This window comes from Microtus pennsylvanicus, chromosome 21 (assembly GCF_037038515.1).
Source record: "Microtus pennsylvanicus isolate mMicPen1 chromosome 21, mMicPen1.hap1, whole genome shotgun sequence".
Classification (NCBI taxonomy): Eukaryota; Metazoa; Chordata; class Mammalia; order Rodentia; family Cricetidae; genus Microtus; species Microtus pennsylvanicus.
The window spans coordinates 3,426,436-3,448,385 of NC_134599.1; the positions used below are offsets into that span (position 1 = coordinate 3,426,436).

Here is a 21,950-nt window from a genome sequence, read left to right on the forward strand (position 1 = left end):
CTTTAACAGGCTGTAAGATTTTGTTACCTAGTTAAGAAAAAGAAAGCTACCAACTTCTGGATGTTGGCAGAAGAGGCAGGCAGATGCTCTGTTGACTAGGACATACCAGCAATGTTCGCTGGGACAAAAGCTCTTTGGTCTGGGAGGGAGCACTGCCTCCTTGTCCACTTCAAGAGGTGAACTTTCCCAGTGACCACTGCCTTCGCGTCTTTCCTTGTTTACTGAGATATGACATCCAGACAACTGCAGCTTAAGGGAGAAAGGGCTTATTCTGCTCGAGGTGAGATGGCAGGAGCTTGAAGGAGCTGGTGTCCCATCACATCCACAGCCAGGAAGAGAGAGCAATGGATGCTGGATGCTGCCCAGTTCCCTCTCTCCGTTTGCACAGTCCAGAATCCCAGCCCGGACATAGTGCCACCCACCGTGGGTGGGTTTTCCCATAGCAATTAATGGAACCAAGACAGTCCCTCACAAGCAAGCCCACAGACATGCCTGAGGGCCCATATCCCAGGTGATCCTAGATTTTGTCAGGTCAGCCACTAACAGAGGAAGATGAACTTGGCACCATCTTGGGTGCCTGGCAGCAGTTCAGTGAAATTTACCCAATACATCTGATCTCATAGATGGGCAGGTTTTGAGCAAGATTCAGAATCTATTTGGGTGCATTTAGTTTCTCATGATTAAAACAAACACTGGAGCCTGAGGCCAGAGGCAGCGATGCCTGGAGGAAGAACCTGTGTGGACCCTGAGATGGACCCTACAGTGCGCTATCGAGGCAGCCAGGGAAGAGGCCGTTATAGACTCCTGCATGGTAAGGATTCTGAGTCTCACAAAGAGGTCCAGAAGGGATCCTCTGAAGCATTCCGGTCACTGGTGTCTGCTTCTGGCGATGAGCCCTGGTACATCAGGTACAGGAGCCTTGCACATCAGTGGTCACCACGTACATGTCACCTACGTATGGCACACAGTGATGGCATCGCTCCAAGGGCCTCGTCATGGTGAGTGGAATGCAGTTCTCCAAACCTGGATCCACAAGCCAGGATGAGCAGCAGTGCCCAAGCATGCCCAGAGGCCTACAGCCATCTGTATGACTCACTCAGAACAGGGTCCATCATTCTACATCTTGTAAGTGTGTTTTAATGACTAAATAACAATTAATATTTTATAGACCATTTTATCATCTCACACCATGAGGGGCAGACTTTACAGTACTCTCTCCCTCCCAGTGGCACATGAATTGGCCTCGTTTCTAGGAAGTCCTAGGGCACAACTGTGATTTATAAAACGTTTTTGTATTTATTTTTCATCATGTGTGTCAGTGTGTGGGTGTGGATGTGCCCTTGAGTGCCGTTCTCTTTGGAGCCAGAAGAAGGCGCCAGTGCCTCGGGGGTGGAGACGATGAGGTGGGCTGTCACTCACAGTGGTGGCAGCCTGAACAAAGTTCCCTTCTGCTTGGGCTCACAATCCACTCTAAAGGCTCCATGGCCAGGTCTCCTGAAGTGCGTGAGCACTGAGGTGGGTGGTGGCTTGGAGATCGGGGTGGGATCCTTATAACTCACGGTCAGCTCTAGCTCCTGCCTGGCCTTGGCCACCTCTACCTTTTCTGGTGTTTCAGAACTCACAGTCTGGAAGTTAAGCACGCGCTCCGTTCCCTCACAGCCGCCTCTCTAACCAAGGGTACCACATATACCTGGCCCTGGCTTTCTCGTTCTGTGCTACCCACTCATATTCACCATCAAAAGCATCACCTGAGGTTTGTGCTCCCTTCCCCCTAGTGGTTCAGGGACACTATTGATCTTTCATTTCTCTATTCCTTCTGTAAATACCCAGAGAAGGGAAACATGGCTCTGGGGAAGCCATCTCGCATGGAAGTGCATAGTGTGAAACACACTGTAGTCATCCAGCCACGAGCAAAGTCTGGCAGAGATCCCACGACAAAGCGATTGGCAACAAAGCCTTTCCTACCACAGCAAGCAGTCTGGAAAGGAGAGGAAGGGGCATATTTTAAAGGCGCTGCTCTCAGACAGAATGGCACTGCTTTCAATGGACGTTTCAGGTGAGACAGGTAGAACACACCCTCTCATCCTGCGGGCAGGTATACAGCCACCAAGGGCCAGCGCACCACTGGTCCATTAGTGGGGAAGGTACCAGCAGGATGCTGAGCAGCTTCTTTACCACGGGAAACATCTGCTTCCTGGTCACCGAGGAGTAGCATGGTCTCACTGGGTGTGTTGCTGGGGGCTGGGCTTCCATTATGGATGAGGGAGACAATCTGAACTATTTATGGAACTTCCACTGAGGACACAGCCTGCCTCAGGATTCCCCTCCCTACTCTGTATACACAGCCTCACAGGGAATTCTCCAAATGTTTGAGAGAGCGAGCAGATGTTCTCACGAACCTACTAGCAATGCTCCAAGGAGCCTCAAGCCTGGTTTTAAACATCCACACGGACAAATTCAACATTAAAAAGGGCAGCCAAGGTTAATGCCTCAGAAACTCAGTGTGAGAGTCATCCAGAGGACAAGGCATTCATGTTTATCAAATGAATTCTGAACGCTGCTTTAGTTTGTGTGCATATATATGTATGTACGTGGGTACATACATGTCACAGCATGCATGTGCAAGGTGGGGAAAGCCAGGTGGTTCTCTCTTCCCACCAATTATATACATTCCAGGGAAATAACTCAGTTTTCAGGTTTGGCGGCAAGTGCCTTCGCCTACTGAGCCATTTTGCCACCCAACCGTTTGTTTTTAACTCTGTTCTGGGAGCTGATACCATTCTACACGTCTGAAGATGATGATACACCGTTATCAATGAAGACACAGGCTACTTATGATTTTCACAGCTCTGGGGCGACTCAGATAATCGGGTACTCCTGCTTACACTGCTGATTTAGCACAGAGCAGGGTGCTGGTTGCTGTGCCCAAACTCCAGCTTGTAAAGAAGAAAGGCTTATTTTAGGTCATGGCCCCAGATTTCAGTTCACGGCTGCTTGGCTCCCTTGTATCAGAGCCTACGGGAAGCCTGAGCATCAAGGTAGAAAGGCGTCAGATCACAGTTTATTAGCTCATAGCAACCTAGGAAGTGAAAGGGAGACAGGAAGGTTCCAGGGCTCTAGTGTCCCTTTCAAGGGCATTCCCCCAATGACCTAACTTCTTCCTTTAGTCCACACTCCTAAAGGTCCACCTCCCCACAGTTCTACAGGGTGCTAAGCATGCCTTTAGTATAGGACCTTGGGGATCATTCTATATCCAAAGTGCAACATAATGAGTTACCTTGGAGGATGTTCACTGCCTAATCCAAAAGCCACATAGCAGACAGAGGGGACTAGAATCAGAAGCCCTCGGGGGATGTCTAGGTTCGTCATGTAGTCCGTTAGGCAGCAGCCTTCATGTCTGCCTCTTCCTGGCGTACTGCTTTCTCATCTCAAGGGACCATGATGCCTTAGGGGTTTAGGTCTGTAACCATCGCCTGCCTTGCCTCACTCGGCAGTAGGAGTGGGTTAGGGTGCAGCTTGCCGCTGCAATCCCCGATGAACTGGAATGCGAAGCTTACTTTGTAAAGGGGGTATCCATTTGTTCTCAGGGGCTGAACATCTCGGACGTGATAGACATAGGCCCGGTGGCTGCCAGCTCCTCCCTCACCATGGTATGTGGCAGACATCACAAGTCAATCCCCACGACATCTCCAATGGAGTCCTCATGATATGTGTGTTCACTGAGCCTGGACTCACCTTCACTCCTATGTCCAGCTACTTCTCTCCAAGTGGGGCTGGTCTTCTCATCCTTGTTTTAGTACTTTTTTTTTTTACTAATTATTATTATTATCATTATTAGAATATGTGTTGTGCTCACATGTATAAGTATGCTGCATAACTGGAAGCCAGAGGTTGACATTGGTGGCCATCTTCAATCACTTTCCACCTTATTTTAGAGACTCACTCTGTAGACCAGGCTGGCCTCAAACTCAGAGATCCTCCTGACTCTGGCTCTGTGCACTGGGATTAAAGGCACGCCACCATCACCCAGCCTATTTCCCTTTCTTTAATGAGATCTACTTGTACCCATTGGTCCCTTATTCTGTATCTAACACCAAGGTCTATTCCCTTATTTTGCCCCTTCTTCCTCCAGAGGCTGACCACCAAGGTCCAGCTACCAAAATATTGAAGTCCAGCAATCAAAAGTCCCATTTGGCTCACATAACTAACATGCCCAATTAAAATGAAACACCTCACCACTTCATCCTAACATGGGGGTTTCCCCCTTTACTTTTACAAACTGCCATTTGCCTTTGGACCAAACTGTAGCGTGATTATCATTGACTTAGCAGCTAATATCCACTCAGAAGTGAACTAATGCCATATTTCTCTTTCTGGGTCTGGATTACCTCACTCAGGATGATTTTTTTTCTAGTTCCACTCATTTGCTTTTGGTAACTAGACTCTCATAGGGGACAAATTCATGAGGCGGGCATTGACCCCCTAAAGTTGGAACTGGACTTGCTCAGGACTAGAAAGTGTTAGTACATACTGTAGTGCCACAGTCTAGACACCCTCAGTCATCAACAGAAATGGGAAACTGAGCTCCTATTGTAGGCACCTGTCTGAGAAGCCCAGGAGTTGGGGGCTTGGCCCAGGAGGCTTCAGGGGACTAATGTGCTTTAGAAAGCCTGCACCAGGATCACCTTCACCTTGGAAGAACGTCGGGGGCCTCAGCTTTTCACACGTTTCCAAGCTATGCAGGAGCCAGCAGGCTATGTAAGACGCTGCCACACAAAATGATCCCCCTCTACCTGTGACTGCCAGGACTGCCACTTTAGCAAGAGAGGGGCCTGCTCTTGATCTCAGCCCCCCTCCTTTAGCGCATGTACCCACCCTTGAAGGGATCACAATAGGTCTAGTTCTCTGAGACTTTTTTTGTGTAAGACCACATTTATTTCTTACCTTCTTACAATCATTCCAACAGACAAGAACAAGATGCAAAAACATTTTCTGAAGTCACTTGTTCAATATTCTAGTTAATGTGATAAAAAAAAAACGCACACAGGCCAGTGAGATAGCTCAGCAGACAAAAGTGCTTGCCATTAGCCCGACAACTCGAGTCCTATTCCTAGAACTCACACAGTGGAAGGAGAGAATCAACTTCCTAAAGTTGTTCTCTGACCTCTACCTGTGCATCACAGTACACATGTGCATACAGGTATACACACACGCACACACACACACACACACACGATCACTTGTGTGCTTGGGATCAACAAAGTGGGCTTTAAGAACTTGCATTATATATTTCTGTGGCTCTCTGTATAAACCAAACCTCAATATTGGAAAGCTAGATCTTGGGACTGTTTTTTCATTTTTATAGACAACGCAGGCGCAGTTATGTGCTAGGTGCCCCAAGTAGCTCAGAGTTTACTGTTCTTTTATGGACAATGGGAGGTGTGATGTAGGTCAATACAGAGACCCCCCAGCCCCATGAGCTTTAGTCTTTGCAGGGAATGTGGTGAATGTGGTCCTGCCTCATGAGTAGTGCCCCTGGTCCCCCAGCCCACCATGTTCCCATCACACCCATCTGTGCTCCTGCCTGCAGACCTCAGCATCCACCTGAGACGGGTGTGAGGTGATGACCACTCACCTTCACACTTGAGCAAGAAGAAGTCCATGTTATGGCTGAAGGATGCGCTGAAGTAGGTGCAGTTCTCCACGAGGTCGCAGGACAGACACTGCCTGTTGAAGTCATCGACTGTGTTGGCGCTGGAAGAACAAAGGGCCAGTGAGAACTGAGGCAGGGATGAGCATAGCAGGGACCTCTCCTCTGAGGCTACCCCGTAACTCCTGCTGCTAATCCCTTACGCTTTACTCCCAGCAGCATCCCGTGGATACCTAACTCCACGTCCTAGGAGCCTTCCTAACTCACAGACTCCGGAGACCTCTCAGTCCTTCCAGCCCCAGATGGCAACTATTTGACCACCAGTGAAACTGCAGGCTAGGTGTGACCAAGGTGTAGGGACTACAGTTATGAATGCCACTGCCCAGTCTGGTTATGGGTACTACCACACGGTCAAGGCTACCATCATCATCTGGTGGTGGTCATGGTTACTATCAACTGGTGCTGTCACGGGTACCCTCACCTGACGGTGCCGTGGTGCTTCACCTAAGGAAGTCGTGAGTGCCATCACTTTGAATAATCAATCTTTGGTGCTTACAGTGGTCTTGGCCATAATTACGGAGAACTTTCCACCCATGTGAGTGGCAATTCGGGAGCAGTTTTGACTTCCACGTTCCTCAAGTGCCAAGAGCAATGGGAAGGAGCTCTATGAACGTCAAGGGACTAGTACTGATTGCTCCCAGAACGCAGTTCTCCTGACAGCGGAAGGGTGGCGATGTTGCTTCTTGCTTGGGAATGACGGGAGTGAGAGAGCAACTGAAGATGCCGCCTGGGACCACCACGCTCAGGCTTCATCTAGATCGAAACGTTCCTCTCTAAGCATATCTTTCAAGGTGGAGCTGCACCTCCTGTGACTGAAGGTGTCATAGGAGACAGATGCTACAGGTCCCAGGGAAGGGGCAGCAGGCTGCCTTCCTGCTTTTTATAAAGGGGGTAGCCTGACTTTCATGACCATAGTAGGCCCATAGTGGTGAAGTCTACAGAGAGAAGCAGGTCCATGATCGCAGGGCTCTGGCTACGCATGTCAGCTTTAAACTCAGCATGGAACCCACTGGCTGGAGGGGAGACCTCTGTGAGCTGGGGACTTCTCTAGCATCTCTGGTTCGTACTGCCTGATGCCCCTCCCAGTGATCATTGTATATTAAGGGAGCAGCCAGCTGCAGCTCTCCTAGTTACAAAGTGTCTAGAAACACCCATTGTTCCTTCTCCTCTCCCCCAAACTAATAAAAATCAAGTTTACCTCTCCCATGAGGTCAGTAAGGGGCGGTTAACAGGATGAACTGTTGAGACTGTGACCTTAGATTTGGTCTCTTTCTGGGTTCCAAGCTTGTTTATCCAGTTTCTACATCATTTGAGGTGGTGGAACTTGGGCATGGGGGGAGATGGCAAAGCCAGCCTCCTTTCTACTCAGCCACTGGTCGAGTCCCAGATGCAGCTGTCCTCAAAACACACTGATGAGGACAATCTGCCAAGGTAACACTTGAATATAGGGGCAAGACAGGCAGAGTCCTTCAAGAGGAGAAAAGAAGTGTGTGTGTGTGTACCAATTTGGCCAAAGCAGAAATAGGACTTGAGGCCTCGGGTTGGGTGGCTTTTGCACGCTTCTCTCTCCACACCTTCTAGTTACTCAGCTGCCCTTGCTGTCTCCTATCTGCAGTGGAGCTGTGGGACAGTGCAGCCAACAGGCCTCTGCGGCCTGGGAGTCAGTTACCTGTAGAGCTGTCGTCTCCGCGGCAGATCCTCTGTGCTCAGGAAATAGCTGTGGAGATGGGAAAGGTATACACAGTTAGCTTGCCTCAGGGCACAAGTGCAGGCCACAAGCCCTACCCCGGCATCTTCACAGTGTCTCTCAGGGACTGTGGCCCACATAAAAAGCAATGCTCACATTAGGTCTGGGCACACTCATGATCACAGCAGGGGAAAACCAGATGCTACAGGCAGAGGGACACACTGTCAGCGTCAGGTACCTCCTGTGCTGGCCCTGGTCCCAAAGCTCTTGGTTCTGTGCAGCAGTGAGGGCAGCGGCAGTATACAAACAGATGTGACCATGGGTCAGTACACACCTAGGTGTGAACATGGGGTCAGTACACACCTAGATGTGACCATGGGTTAGTACACACCTAGATGTGACCATGGGTCAGTACACACCTAGGTGTGAACATGCGTCAGTACACACCTAAATGTGAACATGGGGTCAGTACACACCTAGATGTGAACATGGGTCAATACTCACCTAGATGTGAACATGGGGTCAGTACACACCTAGAAGTGAACATGGGGTCAGTACACACCTAGGTGTGAACATGGGGTCAGTACACCCTAGGTGTGACCATGGGTCAGTACACACCTAGAAGTGAACATGGGGCCAGTACACACCTAGGTGTGAACATGGGTCAGTACACACCTAGAAGTGAACATGGGGTCAGTACACCCTAGGTGTGACCATGGGTCAGTACACACCTAGATGTGAACATGGGTCAGTACACACCTAGGTGTGAACATGGGGTCAGTACACACCTAGAAGTGACCATGGGTCAGTACACACCTAGATGTGAACATGGCGTCTTCCTTTCCTATAGATTAGAAACCTCCTGATGGGCAAGGACTAGAGAAGCCTTTATATGACCCCATAAAAACTTGTCTGGGGAATGCATGTCTTCTGGTTTTCTCCTAAGCCTGAGAGTGACCCCCGGGTGAGCAGCGAGGCCAAGAGGCATCAGGTACAGGACTGGGCCTGGACTCCTACACAGTAAAGCCCAGCTCCCCTCTGTCAGCCACTGAATAAGACAGAGAAAGCAGCTTAATGTCTTTTCACTTTGGTATTTATTTTTATTTTATGTGTGTATGTGCACATAGGTGCATGCATGTGTGCATGCATGTGTGCATGCAAGTATATGTATATGCAGGTGCACGTGTGTGCGCTTGCTTGCTGAGGCCATGGACTGACCTTGGGTATCATTTCTCAGGATCTGTCCATCTAGTTCTCTTTCTTTCTTTCTTTCTTTCTTTCTTTCTTTCTTTCTTTCTTTCTTTCTTTCTTTCTTGTTTTTCGAGACAGGGTTTTCCTGTGTAATAGTCCTGGCTGTCCTGAAACTAGCTCTTGTAGACCAGGTTGGCTTCGAACTCACAGGGATTCACCTGTCTCTGCCTCCCGAGTGCTGGGATTAAAGGCATGCGCAACCAATGCCCAGCCTGGTTTTGAGACAGGATTTCACATTGGCACTTGGCTTACTGATTAGGTGAGACTTGTTGACCAGTGAGCTCCAGCACCCCACCTCCCCAGCACTGGGATTACAAGCACACGCCACCATGCCTGGCTTTCTATGTGGATCCTGGGGATTGAACTAAGGTCTTCATGCTTACACAGCAAGCACTTTAACAATGGAACCATCTTCCCAGCACATGTTTTAGTTTGTCTTTAAATGGGCAAGCATACCTATCCTAACAACCACCATAATAGTGAGATCATGCTGGGCATGCCCTCAGCCTGTGCCCGGGTCTACAGGGACTCAGCAAACAGTCGCTACAACGTGGCTATCTCTGTGAATCCATGTCGCCTCACTGGTGTGTACAAGCTTCCCTTTGTCACCATGCCTTGTAGCTTTGGGGGTTGGCTGAGTCAGTACCTGGGCTCACAATGAAGAAAGAATGAGTGCTATGATCTAGGGGGTGGAGGAGGCCTCCTGAATTGTGCTTTTTCTTCTTCCGGTATACGTGACTAAAAACAAGTGCATCTGCTAGCAGTAAGAGACAGCTCCTGGGACCCAGTCCCCAGTTCCCACTCACATCTTGTTCCTCTTCTCATCATAGGACAGGATCTTGGTCACATCCCAGTCCCCAGAGGTGATGGACTGGATGTTGTCATTGCTGCTGTTGGGCTGAAATACAGACCAGATGTTAGGAGGAGATGCTGGGCTGCAGCTTTGGTGCCTCACTCTGGAGCCTGTCAGGATGAGGCCATATCCAACTTCTACTTCTCTTTTGTGTGGCTTGGCTTGAATTCAGCATTGTCTGTGATGGACTCTGATGCCCACTCCCTGGTCTGAGTGTCACTGATGGCAGTATCACTTGGTCCCTCTGCAGGGTTTGTCCCTGGTACCATATCCCACGTTCTACAGATACACATGTACTTGTGAATTTAATGTTTGTGTTAGGGCCCAGGATGGAGGAAAGAGAGTGTAGGGGAAAGGATGAAATGAGGCAAAATCAGGAAGGAGCTGGGAGGGATGACCTCAGTGCAGTTCTTCGGATCGTCTCTGTCATTCTTGCTGGGGTCCAGGTGCCACAGGGACTGGCTGACTCCTCAGCTAGCGTACTTCTCAAGTGTCTCCCAGAGCTCTGTACACTAGTCACTCAGACCTGCCTTCATGGTACCAGGTGCAGGCAGCATTCAAATTATCAGCTGGGATGCTGAGGTGTAACTGTGGACGGCTGTTCTGAATGGCATATACTCTGGGGAGCCAGTGTGGTGGGGATAGAGCCTAGCTCAGGTGATGGAGGCCAACACTTGGAGCTGCAGACCGTGTGTGTGTGTGTGCGCACATGTCTGTGGATTCAGGAAAACAGTGCAGCCTCAGGCAGTCCTCGGCTTGCAAGCAGAGGCCAGGGCAAGAGTGGGTGCCTAGAGCAAGGGGGGTACCACTTTCTGATGGATGCTAAGGAATTCTCAGCAACTTCTGATCATCTACAAGAATTTAGAAACTGGGATTGAATGCAAGCATCATAATTTTTAAAATCTTGCTTAAAATGGCCCCAGTGAGAATGTGAACAAATCAAATCAGGTTTTGGACATCCTGTAAGTCATGTGATTAAGTGACTAGAAAACAGAAATGCCTGCCTAAGCCGGAAGTAGTCATCATTCCGACCCAAGACATTTCGGGGTCCTTCTTTCCTCCCTCCCAGATATTCCTTGAGGGGACTGTCCTGTGGTCTTTCTTCTGGGTCCACACCGTATACATATACCTCTCATTTCCTACCCACAGTGTTTCCAAACAGCCTTCTTCTTAATTATATCTTACATACTTGCTCCCATTTTTCATCACTTTAATTAACCTTAAAATAAAACCTGCACACAGAGGATGGGGCTGGTGACACAGAGAGCCAAGTACATGTCCATCCGTCCCACCACCCGTCTCAGGGCAGAGATCTCAAAACTCAGTGTCCAGGCAGCTATTCCCGTGGTGACCGTGCTTGTAGGCAGCATTCCCAGATATCCACTTCCCTGCCCAGCAGCACTTATCCTAAGTCACCTGACCGGGACAGGTGAGTGTGAGTGGCAGCCACAGTATCATTAAGATCAGAAATGCTTCTGGCTCACGGTAGCGACAGCACTGGGGTTAGGGGGAGATTTATGAAGGACCTGGAGCAGCAGCCTTGAGAGAAGGGGAGTGTCAAGAAGGACATCTTGAATCCTCATTGCTAGTTCCTGGATCCCTCTATTGTTGCTAGGAATGTCATATCCCATGCTCATGGTCTTGACTCCAGCCACTGCCCGGCTCAGAGTCTCTGCATTTGGACAAATGGCATGCTGCCCTCACCCTTGGAAGCCATCTGTGAACATCAGCCTCCTGGGCTCCTTAGGGTGTGCTCACCATGAGGCTAGTCTACTGGAAGCCATCTATCTGTGAACATCAGCCTCCTGGGCTCCTTAGGGTCCTGGGGGTAAGTGTGCTCACCATGAGGCTAGTCTACCAATAGCACAACAGCACATAAAGTAGTGGAGTTTACCTGGGACGATGACACGGTGATGTGGTAGAACTTCCCCCGGCCCCCTTGTGGGATCGCTCTGACAAAGAAGAACTTGCGGCCGTCCTTGGAGAACACAGGTTCTTCATTCTGTGGACAGAGGTGACCTGTCTGTCAACACAAGCCCATGGGAGCATGTAGAGCGAGTAGGGGGAGGGGCACCCTCAGGTATTTCATGTGTGATTTCTAATGAGGGAGGGGACTGAAGTGGGGGTTCTGCATGTGGTTTTCACTCTCTTTGGGACTACAGAGTGGGTTTGGGTTTTCTAAAAGCAGAGGGAGAAAGGGGCAGAAAAGGGCACCCAAATTCACAGAGCAGGGCTGGAGATGGCTCAGTTGGCAGAGCGCCTGATGTACAAGCACGAGGACCTGGCTTCAGATCGCCGGAACCACGTGAAAAGCAGGGAGCGGCAGCAAGAGTCTGAGACCCCAGTGCTGAGGGAGCAGGGACAAGTGGATCCCCCATGTTTACAGGCCAGTCAGCCTAATGTGCTTGCTGAGCTCCAGGTTCAGTGAGGAATCCCATCTCCAAAATAAGGGGGAGAACATCTGGGGAAGACACCTGACATCAGCCTCTGGCCTTCACATGCACACACTCATGTGCACACCTGTGTACACCTACAAACATGTGCATTTACCGCCCCCCACACACTTGCAAATCACATTCCGGGGCAGAGTCAGATAACACTGCTGCCCACGGCATGCAAAGATCCGTGAGGAAATGGGCTTCTGCACACATCAAGCACACCTCATGAGTGGGAACTAGGCCCGAGGACACACACTGGACTTCAGTCGTTGCTGTGAAGGCCCGAGCATGCAAAGCTGCTGTACTGACTTTTGCCGCACAACAGCTCAAAGGCAAATGGGAAGAGCAGTCAGAGACAGTCAGAGACAGCGCTCTCCTCTCTTCTAGTCCTGTCTTTTTTCCTTAATAAAGTCTCTCTCACACTGATTCACCCATGGAGGAGGCACGCCCAATGGACCAGTTGTATCTCTTTTAATACAGCAGACAGCAGACAGAACCCTTTCGGGCCTGGCTCTCGCTAGGGACACCCCAGAGAGGCAGGTGCTAGATGATGCATCCATTTGAGCAGCAGTCTCTTCACCCTGAAATCAACCCTGGGGTCAGGGCGACCAGCTGAAAGTAAGGCCTGAGGGGTGTCCTGCTACTGTGCTCTATTCCGGCACCCTAAGTGTGAGCAGGCAGGTACTTGCAGCCCTTAGCCCGTCCTGTGGGGAGTGGCCACTGATGGGCAGAGAGAGATTTTGGCTCGGTAGCATCTCTTCCACACTCTGAAGCCAAAGTCTGGAGGTTTCCGTCAGTTAACGCCAACTAGCTGGCTCCTCCAGTTACGGCTCAGGTGATTCAGGAAGTGCCTGTTACTGCAAGCACAAGGACAAACAGTAAACAAAACGCAGCTGGCCCAGGAAAAACTCATTTCCCCACAGTGAAGAAACACATGCAAATACGATGTGCTCAGAGCAATGAACTAACATGTGATTAAAATGACATTTAATCTTCATGAATATTTGCAATAAAATGAAACCTTTAATCTGCAAATATTGATTTTTCTATTTAGAGCTGGGAGTGTGGTATTTAACAGGAGAGGGAGTGGGAAAGAGCAGCCGTTAATTTGGCTTTTGAGATGAACTTCTGTTTGCCAACCGTGGATGGCCGAGGCAAGAGCACCCTAGTTTTCGGGGGGACATGTTTGCACTTTGGACAAAGATTAAATGTGATATGATTAATTCTGGACAGAAGCATGGTACTCATATTGAGGAGGCCTCAGCTTCTGAGGTCACTGGCCCACTGCTCTCCAGAACCTTCCAGAATGTGCCGAGGAAGGCATCCGCCAGTCTTTGGAAACCTGCTCATGTAGTAAGTGTCCCTGTGTGTGTGTGCGCGCGCGCGCGCGCACTGGAGACTGGATGTCAGTCTTGACTGTCCTCCCTCAGGACACTGTCACCCTGTGTTCTGTGACAGAGTCTCTCACTGGCCTGGGGTGTGCTGATTTGGCTAGGCTGAATGGTCAGTGAATTCCAGGAATCCTCCTATCTCCACCTTCCCAGTGTCTGGATTGCAAACTTGTCCCACAATGCCTTGTGTTGTTTGTATATAGATTCTGGGGGTTGAACCCAGCTCTTCATGCTCACACAACAAGCCCTTTACTGGCTGAGCTATCTCTTCAGTACAGTAAAAAAACTTTTAGTGACAAAGGGCAAGGCTTTTTTGATGTGAGCACCAGTTCTGCCTCTCCTTTGATGTTGGGGGAGTCTGGTTTTCTGGCTGTGCTGCCTAACTGGCCCAACTCTCTCCACAGCCAGCCTTCCAGGAGTACAGTCTCTGTGGCTCCAGGAAGGAGATGGAGAGAAAAGAGCGGTGATGAGATCTGGGCATGCGATGGCTATGGTCACCGAGGCCAGTAGTACTGCTGTGGTCCAACCACCCTGCCAACAGCACAACGGGGAAACTTGTCATTTGGAGCAGACAGGACCCCCCGGGTCTACAGGGTCTCCTGGGATGTGTGCGGGAAGCTGTTGTAACACAGAGAAGGCGGCTGGATAGTGGAGTATGGCCTCAGTGGATCTCCCTAAGTCATGCCTGTGGCCTCTGATAAGAACTGCTCATGATCCTGAAGGGGCAGCCAGTGGCTTCCTGGCTTATGGGAGCTCAGCCTTACATAGGCTCCCATGATGCCCTGCAGCACCACAGCATTAAGGATGCAGAAGGATGCAGATCAATTCCAAAATTTCCCTTTAGGGGAAATTGATACATCGGGAAACTATTTGAACTTGGATTCCTCTAGAGCTTAAGTAGTTATGACCCCCTCATAGAGTCTCAGATCATGGTATGTGGGCAGTCAGCCTTACTGAGGCTTGTCATGGCAGCCCTGGCCAACTCGCAGGGTTCAGGACCGTGGTGTGTAGATAGCTTCATTGTGGCTTCTCAGGGCAGCCCAGGATGGAAACACCTGTCTTTGAGTGCCCTTATAGGGAACATGATGCTTCTAATAAAGCATTTACTGAAATGGGTGTTCACGGCACTGTGCCTTCTTTAGCTCTGGTTCCTCTCACATTTAATGCGATTGCTTCTTCAAATATCAGCTACTTGCCTGGTTAATTGGAAATTTACATTTTAAGACAGTAAAAATAATTAATTTAAGGCCACTGTTCCTCTGTATTCATGCTGCTGGTTCCCCGAGCACTGTTCAGGGGTTCAGAATTCACACCCAGGTCTGAGCTGGTGGCTTTTTTCCACATGGTGAGATGTTCAGTCAGAAAATATAGGAAAATCCAGCTGGTGTTGGTTCTGTGGCCACTCTGCCATGCTGAAGAGGAAGACAGTGGACAGCTGAAGGATCTGTCCCAGACCCCCACCTGGTTTCGTGGTGGGTCTTCGCATGTGCCCAGAGACCTGTCTCCAAGGGGATTTCAGGTCTTGTCAAGCTGGCCACCAATGTCAATCACCACAGGTTTAGGGCTTTTCTACCTCTTTGTAAAGTACCCTTAGACTCTTGGTAGGGACGACAGGGCATCATGGGCCATTCTTGATAGTGTGGGCTTCTTATCAATGTTTGTCTTCCACTCAACAAACACAGAACATCTTTTCATCTGTGTCTTTTTTCAATTTCTTTCACCAATACTTTTTAGTTTTTAGTGAACAGATCTTTGATTCTTTGGTTAAGCTTATTCCTAAGTATTTTATTATTTTCACAGATTTTGCAAAAGGAATTGTTTTCTTTTCAGATTTTTGTCTATATGTAGAAATGTCACTGATTTTCAAAAATTAATTCATTCCTTCATTTTACATTGCGACCACAGTTTCCCCTCCTCCCTTTCCTCCCAGTGTCTCCCCCACCTCCCCTCTGCCTCCCCTCTCCCATCCACTCCTCCTCCATTTCTATCAGAAAAGGGCAGGCCTCCCATGAATATTGACAAAACATGGCATATCAAGTTGTAGTAAGACTAAACACCTCTTCGTATATTAAGGCTAAGCCAGGCAACCAAGTATGAGGAATAGGGTCCCAAAAGATAGTAAAAGAGTCAGAGACAGCTCCTGATCCCACTTTTAGGTATCACACAAAATGGCCAAGCTACATAACTGTCACATATGTGCAGAGGGCCTAGGTCAGTTCCAGGCAGGCTCCCTGGGTGTCAGTTCAGTCTCTGGGAGCCCCTATGAACCCAGGTTAGTTGATTCTGTGGGTTTTCTTGTGGTGTCTGTGACCCTGTGAGTCCTACAATCCTTTTGCCCTCTCTTCAGCAGGAGTCTCAGAACTGGTCATCTCCTGGGATCAGGCAAGACTCCTAGCAGAAGGATTGAGACACCAACCCAGCCGTATACTGTTGAACCTACAGTCTGCTTGACTATGGGATGTGCTGGGGGAAGAGTAGAACAGAGATTGTGGGAGTGGCCAACCAATGACTGGTCCAGCCTGAGACCCATGGCACGAGAGTGAACCCACCCCTGACGATGCCTGGAGCACCAGGATCCAAAGGCTGAATGGCTTAGAGCCCTAGGACAGAACTAAACACTACTGAAGGAAAAAAAACGTCAATGCAATGATGCCTAATAATACTCCGCTATCCTCATAGATTGGTCTCCAGCCCAATCGTCATCAGAGAGGCTTCATCCAGCAACGGTAGAAACAGATGCAGAGACTCACAGCCAAACATTAGGTTGAGTTCAGAGAATCCTGCTGAAGAAATGTTACTGATTTTTGTACATTGATTATGTATCCTGTACTTTCACTGTCTTTATTCTAATATATATATATTAGGATATATATATGTGTGTGTATATATATATATGTATATACATACATACATACATACATATATATATGAGTGTATGTGTGTTTAAAATCTTTAGAATTTACTACAATAAGATTATGCCATCTGAGAACAGAAACAATATTCTCCTTTTTGAAAACAGGGAGAATTCCCTCCTTTCAATGTGGACACCTGGGAGGCAGAGGCAGGCGGATCTCTGTGAGTTCGAAACCAGTCTGGTCTATAAGAGCTAGTTCCAGGCAGCTAGGACTGTTACACAGAGAAACCCTGTCTCAAAACAACAACAACAACAACAACAACAACAACAACAACAACTCCATGTGGACACCTGTCATTGCTCTTTCTTGCCTGGTTATTCTGCCTGGGACTCTCAACTCCATGTTGAACAGAAGTCGTGAGAATGAGTAAACCTTGTTTTACACCTCATTTAAAGAGAAGTTTTCTGTAGTCGCTTTCTTCAAGATTAAAATCTTCTGTTGTGGAGGGGAGGAGGCTCATCAATACACAGATGTTAAAAGACAGGCGAATGTAAGGGGAGCAGAACCATTTCATCCTTCAGGGAAGCTCATTAAGCTCAGGAAGTAAACAACCCAACAGTCACAGGAAGTCCCTGAAACTGACCAGAGTTACGCAGGCCCTCCCTTCTCAAGAATACTTTGCTCTGTCATTGGTTCCCTATCTGGGATGAGTAGATGCTTGTTTACATCTCCTCAGGAATAACACTACACAACGGGAAGGTGCTCCCATTTTTCACAGTCGAGCTTCTTGTTAGTTGTGGATTTATCCTTGACTGTAATAATGTTCAAAATTTAAGAGCCTAGCATGGTGCTGGATGTAATTCTTACGTAGCAGTTTAACTGGACAATAATATAGATAACAGACTTAAAATTGATCATTTATTTCCTATCTGATACTTTATCTGGTATAAGATAAGCATACACACACACACACACACACACACACACACACACACACACACATCACTTTAGATGCTGATGGTCCTGGGAGGAGGAAGAACTCTGGGCATGCTTGCATCTTGGGGTGCCCAAGTCTTCTCTCTTGATAACCTCCTGGATTAAGCCTGGTACTCAAACTTGGAAAGAGGGAAATAAAGTGATCCCACTTAGCCATCCCTCTCTGGATAAAACTGGCACTGAGCTGAGAAAAAGATGTGTTTAGAAGTAACTGTGCGCTTGTGGGGCTTTTACTCTGATAAGTGACAAAAGATGTGTGGTCACCAGAGCGCCAGAGTACACGTAGGTACCCAGGAGGTTTGAATAAGAAATGTTCCACACAGGCTAAAGTGTTTGAACATGTGGTCCTTGGCTGGAGGTGGTATTTCCAGGGGAAGTGTGTCCCCGGGGCAGGCTTTGAAAGTTCAGAGCCTCACCCCACTTCCAGTGTGCTTTCTCTGCTTTGCGTTCCTGGCTGAATATGTGAGCTCTCAGCTTCCTGTCCTTGCCACATGTCTTCCTCTGGCTGTCAGGCCTCCCACCATGATGGACCCTTATCCCTCGGTAATCATAAGCCTAAATAAACTCATTCATAAGTTGTTTTGGCCATTGTGTTTCATCACAGCAACTGAAAAGTAACCCACACAGGGGCCACTGGTGATAACTGGATGTTCAACAAATCGGATCTCTGTGCCAATAAAAATACACACTTGTGCTTCTTACTCATAATTCCTTTATATTCTTGGCTGTGAGTGGAGCCTGGGGCTTTGGGCACGCTAAGCAAGTGCTGAGCCACATCCCTAGCTCTCTCTGTGTAATGATTCTTTGGATTTAAACCTGTTTTGATTTTTCTAGAATGATTTGAAGATAATTTTATTGCCTTGGGAAGAATAAAAGAGAAAAAAGTTCTCTGAACTTGGTCTAATGCAAGAATGTTGGAATGAGACAAAAGAATCAACAGAAATATTGGGCGAGGCATCACTTTTTTGGGTATGTTATGTCAAAAAATGCATCACAGGGAGATTTGCCTAAGTTTCTCCTGATAGCTCTTACTTTTAAGGCTTCATTTTAATTAAAAATTGTGTGTATTTGTGTGCATATGTGCACATGAGCGTGAGGGCTCTTGGAGGTTAGAAGAGGGTGTCTGACCCCCTGAGCTGGAGTTACTGGCCATTTTGAGCCACTCGGCGCTGGGGCTACTTTATGAACTCCTGTCCTCGCCAAGGGCAGGATATGTCTTACCTACTGAGCCACCTCCCCAGGCCCTCCTGACCCGCTTTGACTGATTTCTGTTTTTCAATGCCAGGGACTGGACTGAGAGTCTCAGGCACATTGTATAAGTGCTTTACCAATGAGCCACACCTCAAACCCCAACCTCTTTTCATCTCTGGCCTTCAGAGCTTGCTTTAAGATGCTTTTCTGAGTTTTGGACGAGAGAAAAATCTCAGGGATGATTCTGGGGTCCAAGTTCCCGAGGAAACGTCTCACCGAGAGAGGCCACGGCTATAAACCATGCCTTAGAGTGAATGGGTGAACTGGAGTATCAGCCACATTGGTATCCACTTACCGCTACACACCACAGCTGGGCGCACTATTCTGAGTTCACCAATTACAAGATCTGAGTGGGAGCCGAGATGCTCATCATTACTGTCCTGAGGGGCAGTGACCTCCAGACCACCCCCCAGGGAACTTGGCTTCTACAGAACTGCCTGGCAAGCACCCCGGGAGGACGAAGAAGAGGCGACTGTGCACACACCGCCCCAATCACAATAGCAAACACACTTGGGTGATCTCAGGTGGGGATCCCCAAATGACTCCTGCATATGAAAACCATGGCACCCACCCCTGTGGAGGGTTAGGGCAGTGGTTCTCAACCTTGGGTCACAACCCCTTTAGGGCATTGAATGGCCCTTTCAAGGGTGTAATCTAAGACCATTGGAAAACACAGATCGTTACAATACAATTTATAATAGCAAAATTACAGTTATAGAGTAGCAACGAAAATAACTTTATGGTGTGGGGGTCCCCACAATACCAGGAAGTGTATTAAAGCGTCGTAGCATTGGGAAGGTTGAGAAGCACCAGGTTAGGGGGTCAGGGTGATGGGAGCATGGTGTCCGGCACGCGGAGTTACCTGTCTGTGGAGCCAAGCTTCGCTTTCATCCTCGTGTTTCTGAAATGGAATTGGAGCATTAGAAAGGCGCTATTGTTTGCCTGCACGCACCGCACCGTACAGAGAACGGTTTAATCGCACCTACATGGCAAATGCACTTGCACAGAGTAGCACCCAGGCAACACGGTGTAGAGGTAATCCCTGCTCTCTTTGTCCCATACTGTGGCTCACAGCCCAGCACAATCGTCCTCGGGCAAGGAGAATGCCACTGTCCTTCACAACCAGGGCCATCACAGCGGTGAGTGGTCCTGTGGAAGCTGATGGGATTTCTAAACCTCGGTGATCACCACTGGCCAGCCTGTGCCCACCTGGCAGACACACTAGCTGGGCGTGTGTCTACTTGACCATTGCTGTTGGTCAGTACGTTCCTTCATGGGCAGGTGTCAGGTGCTGCACTGCTTGGACCTGGTGTGTGTGTGTGTGTGTGTGTGTGTGTGTGTGCGCGCGCGTGCGCGCCAGTGGGAACGGTGATCAAGATTCCAGTTTACAATTCCAAGAAACAATCATGGAAAACAAAGCCAGTTAAAATGGGTCAAAGCATGCATGAACGTTGCTCCCCGGAGCTGTGTGAAAAGATTTACAAAACAAATCATGTCTTAAGCACCAGATGGCTGCTTTGCTCAGTTGCTGCCACCAGAGGTACCACCAACCTGGGGCTGGTCCCACACCGTCTGTGGCAGCCAGAGTGGCTGCTCCTACTGCATGGTGGACAGGCACCAAGAAGATTCAGCACAGATATCGAGCCTTGAGCCCTGCCTGCCTCACCCTCCCCTTCAGCAAGCCCGTCAGAACAACCCAGAGGAAATATCAACCCAACGAGCTGTCAGAGGCAGGATCAGGTCACTGTGACCTCCTAGAGACGCCCCCCCACCCTCAGCAGTGTGCTGAGAGCTGTCTGGTGGAGTCATAGGTCTAAGTGAACCTGCCCAAGCCTGGTGTTCCTTGCTGGAAAAATAGAAACTTGGGGTCAGAGCCGTCTCTGGAAGATCTGCCTGGCGTGTCACTTGGTCTTTTGAATTCAATATGAGGCGACTTTCTTAAGGCTGTGGCTCAGCAATGTGGAAGGCTGGCCTACAGAACAGAGGGGAGAGTTTGCTGCCCTGGACAGGAGGTAAGGGTACCCTGGGCTGCTTTCTGCTTCTAGACACACTACTGGGCTGCCTATCTGTGTGGGGCACCTGACTCAGGGGAAAGGTATGCTTGGACTGAGACTGAACTGGGTCGGGTCCTGGACCAGTCTTCTCTTTTGGGAATCAGAGAGTGGGGAGAGTAGTGTTCCCAGCAGAGCAGTGGCCAGTGTGAAAGGAAACAGACCCTCGCCTGCAAAGGCCCCTTAGTGGGATTCAAGGCTGCTGCTCTGATCAGCCCAGGGATTTTGTAGCAATACCTGTTTTGACCACCAGGTGGCACTAAACCAAAGGCTGGACATAGCATCAATGACCAAGCTGAGTTAAGTTAGGCTTCACATTTCTCCAGCCTGATTGGAATCCACCTTCCCTGCTGTAACCATTCCTTTACCCCCTCCTCTGTCCCCATACCTTAGTGCAGACACCCGTGGTGGCGTCACAGAGGGTCAGAATGGACACATTCTGGGCTCGGTTCAGCCAGGTCACAGCGACCTTGGTACTGGTGGCCCACTTCACCATGGTGATGTAATACTCCCTGAAAACAAAGACAAGAGTGTGAGCAGGGGCAATGGACACCACGACCTGGCTACCCTCCACGTCTGAACACAGCAGCCAGTGTGTGTGGGTGCGGGGCTCTGAAGTGGCCTCATCCAAGAACACAGGTGGGTCAAAGCCTCATGGACAGCCTAGAGTCAGGGTGATTAGTTAACCCTCAGCACCTGCCCGCCCCAGCTGGGCTCTCTGAAACAAGATGGGGACAGTGGAGCTGCCCTGCCAGTTATGTGTGTGTGTGTGGGGAGGAGAGTCAGGCACATGCTCTCGCTGGGGCTCTACTGACTTCAATTTCACATCGCAGGCTTACTCAGGGCACAACCCTACAAAAGCTGATGCACTGGGCATGTGGGGTGGAGAAGGACCTGGCATAGAGGTGGGGGTGGGGACTGAGGGTGAGGGAGGAGGGGCCTTGAGAGAGGGACAGTGCAGGGGAGCCTCAGAGGGCTAAGCTTCAGAGGCTCTGAGGCTGGACTACCGAGGGTTCAGTTCTTTTTTTTTTTTCACTCTTTAAGGAAAAAAATACCCAGGATTAGGGCCAATGGCTCTGGTCCTGGGCTTTGGAGAACTTAGTTTGATTTCACGTGCTGGATTTTACCCAAACCTGAAAATACCACCATGCACAGAGTGGTCTGATACTAATAGTGGGAGGGCGGGATGCTTATGCTGATTAATTCTATCACTCAGGACTCTCCAAGGCTAGGGTGCCCCACTTTATATGGGAAAAGAAGAAGAAAATGTCAAGAAAGTAAGTGCCCCAAATAGGTATCCTCAGGTGACTTCCTAGATTGTTCTAGAAGCCAGCTAGCACGTTTAGTGGCCTGCCTGTTCTCTATAATGAGATCTGCTGTTGGGGATGAGCACTTGGTGCTCCTATAAGATCTTTTTTCACAGGCAACAGTGGCACACTCACCAGGCACTCCCGGTGAACTGGAAGG

The 21,950-nt window shown here is 49.1% G+C and overlaps 1 protein-coding gene across 4 annotated transcripts in view; it reads right to left on the reverse strand.

Moving 5' to 3' along the window:
• Positions 1–21,950, reverse strand: part of Dpp6 (dipeptidyl peptidase like 6) — an 812,759-nt gene that overhangs the window by 47,747 nt on the left and 743,062 nt on the right. For all 4 annotated transcript variants that reach the window (XM_075955602.1, XM_075955604.1, XM_075955601.1 and 1 more), the window contains exons 11-16: positions 20,872–20,995; positions 19,295–19,333; positions 11,396–11,503; positions 9,455–9,546; positions 7,380–7,427; positions 5,636–5,754 (exon numbers count right to left, since the gene is read on the reverse strand). In XM_075955602.1, the coding sequence (XP_075811717.1) occupies positions 5,636–5,754; positions 7,380–7,427; positions 9,455–9,546; positions 11,396–11,503; positions 19,295–19,333; positions 20,872–20,995 (530 nt within the window). The remainder of the gene's footprint in view (positions 1–5,635; positions 5,755–7,379; positions 7,428–9,454; positions 9,547–11,395; positions 11,504–19,294; positions 19,334–20,871; positions 20,996–21,950) is intronic.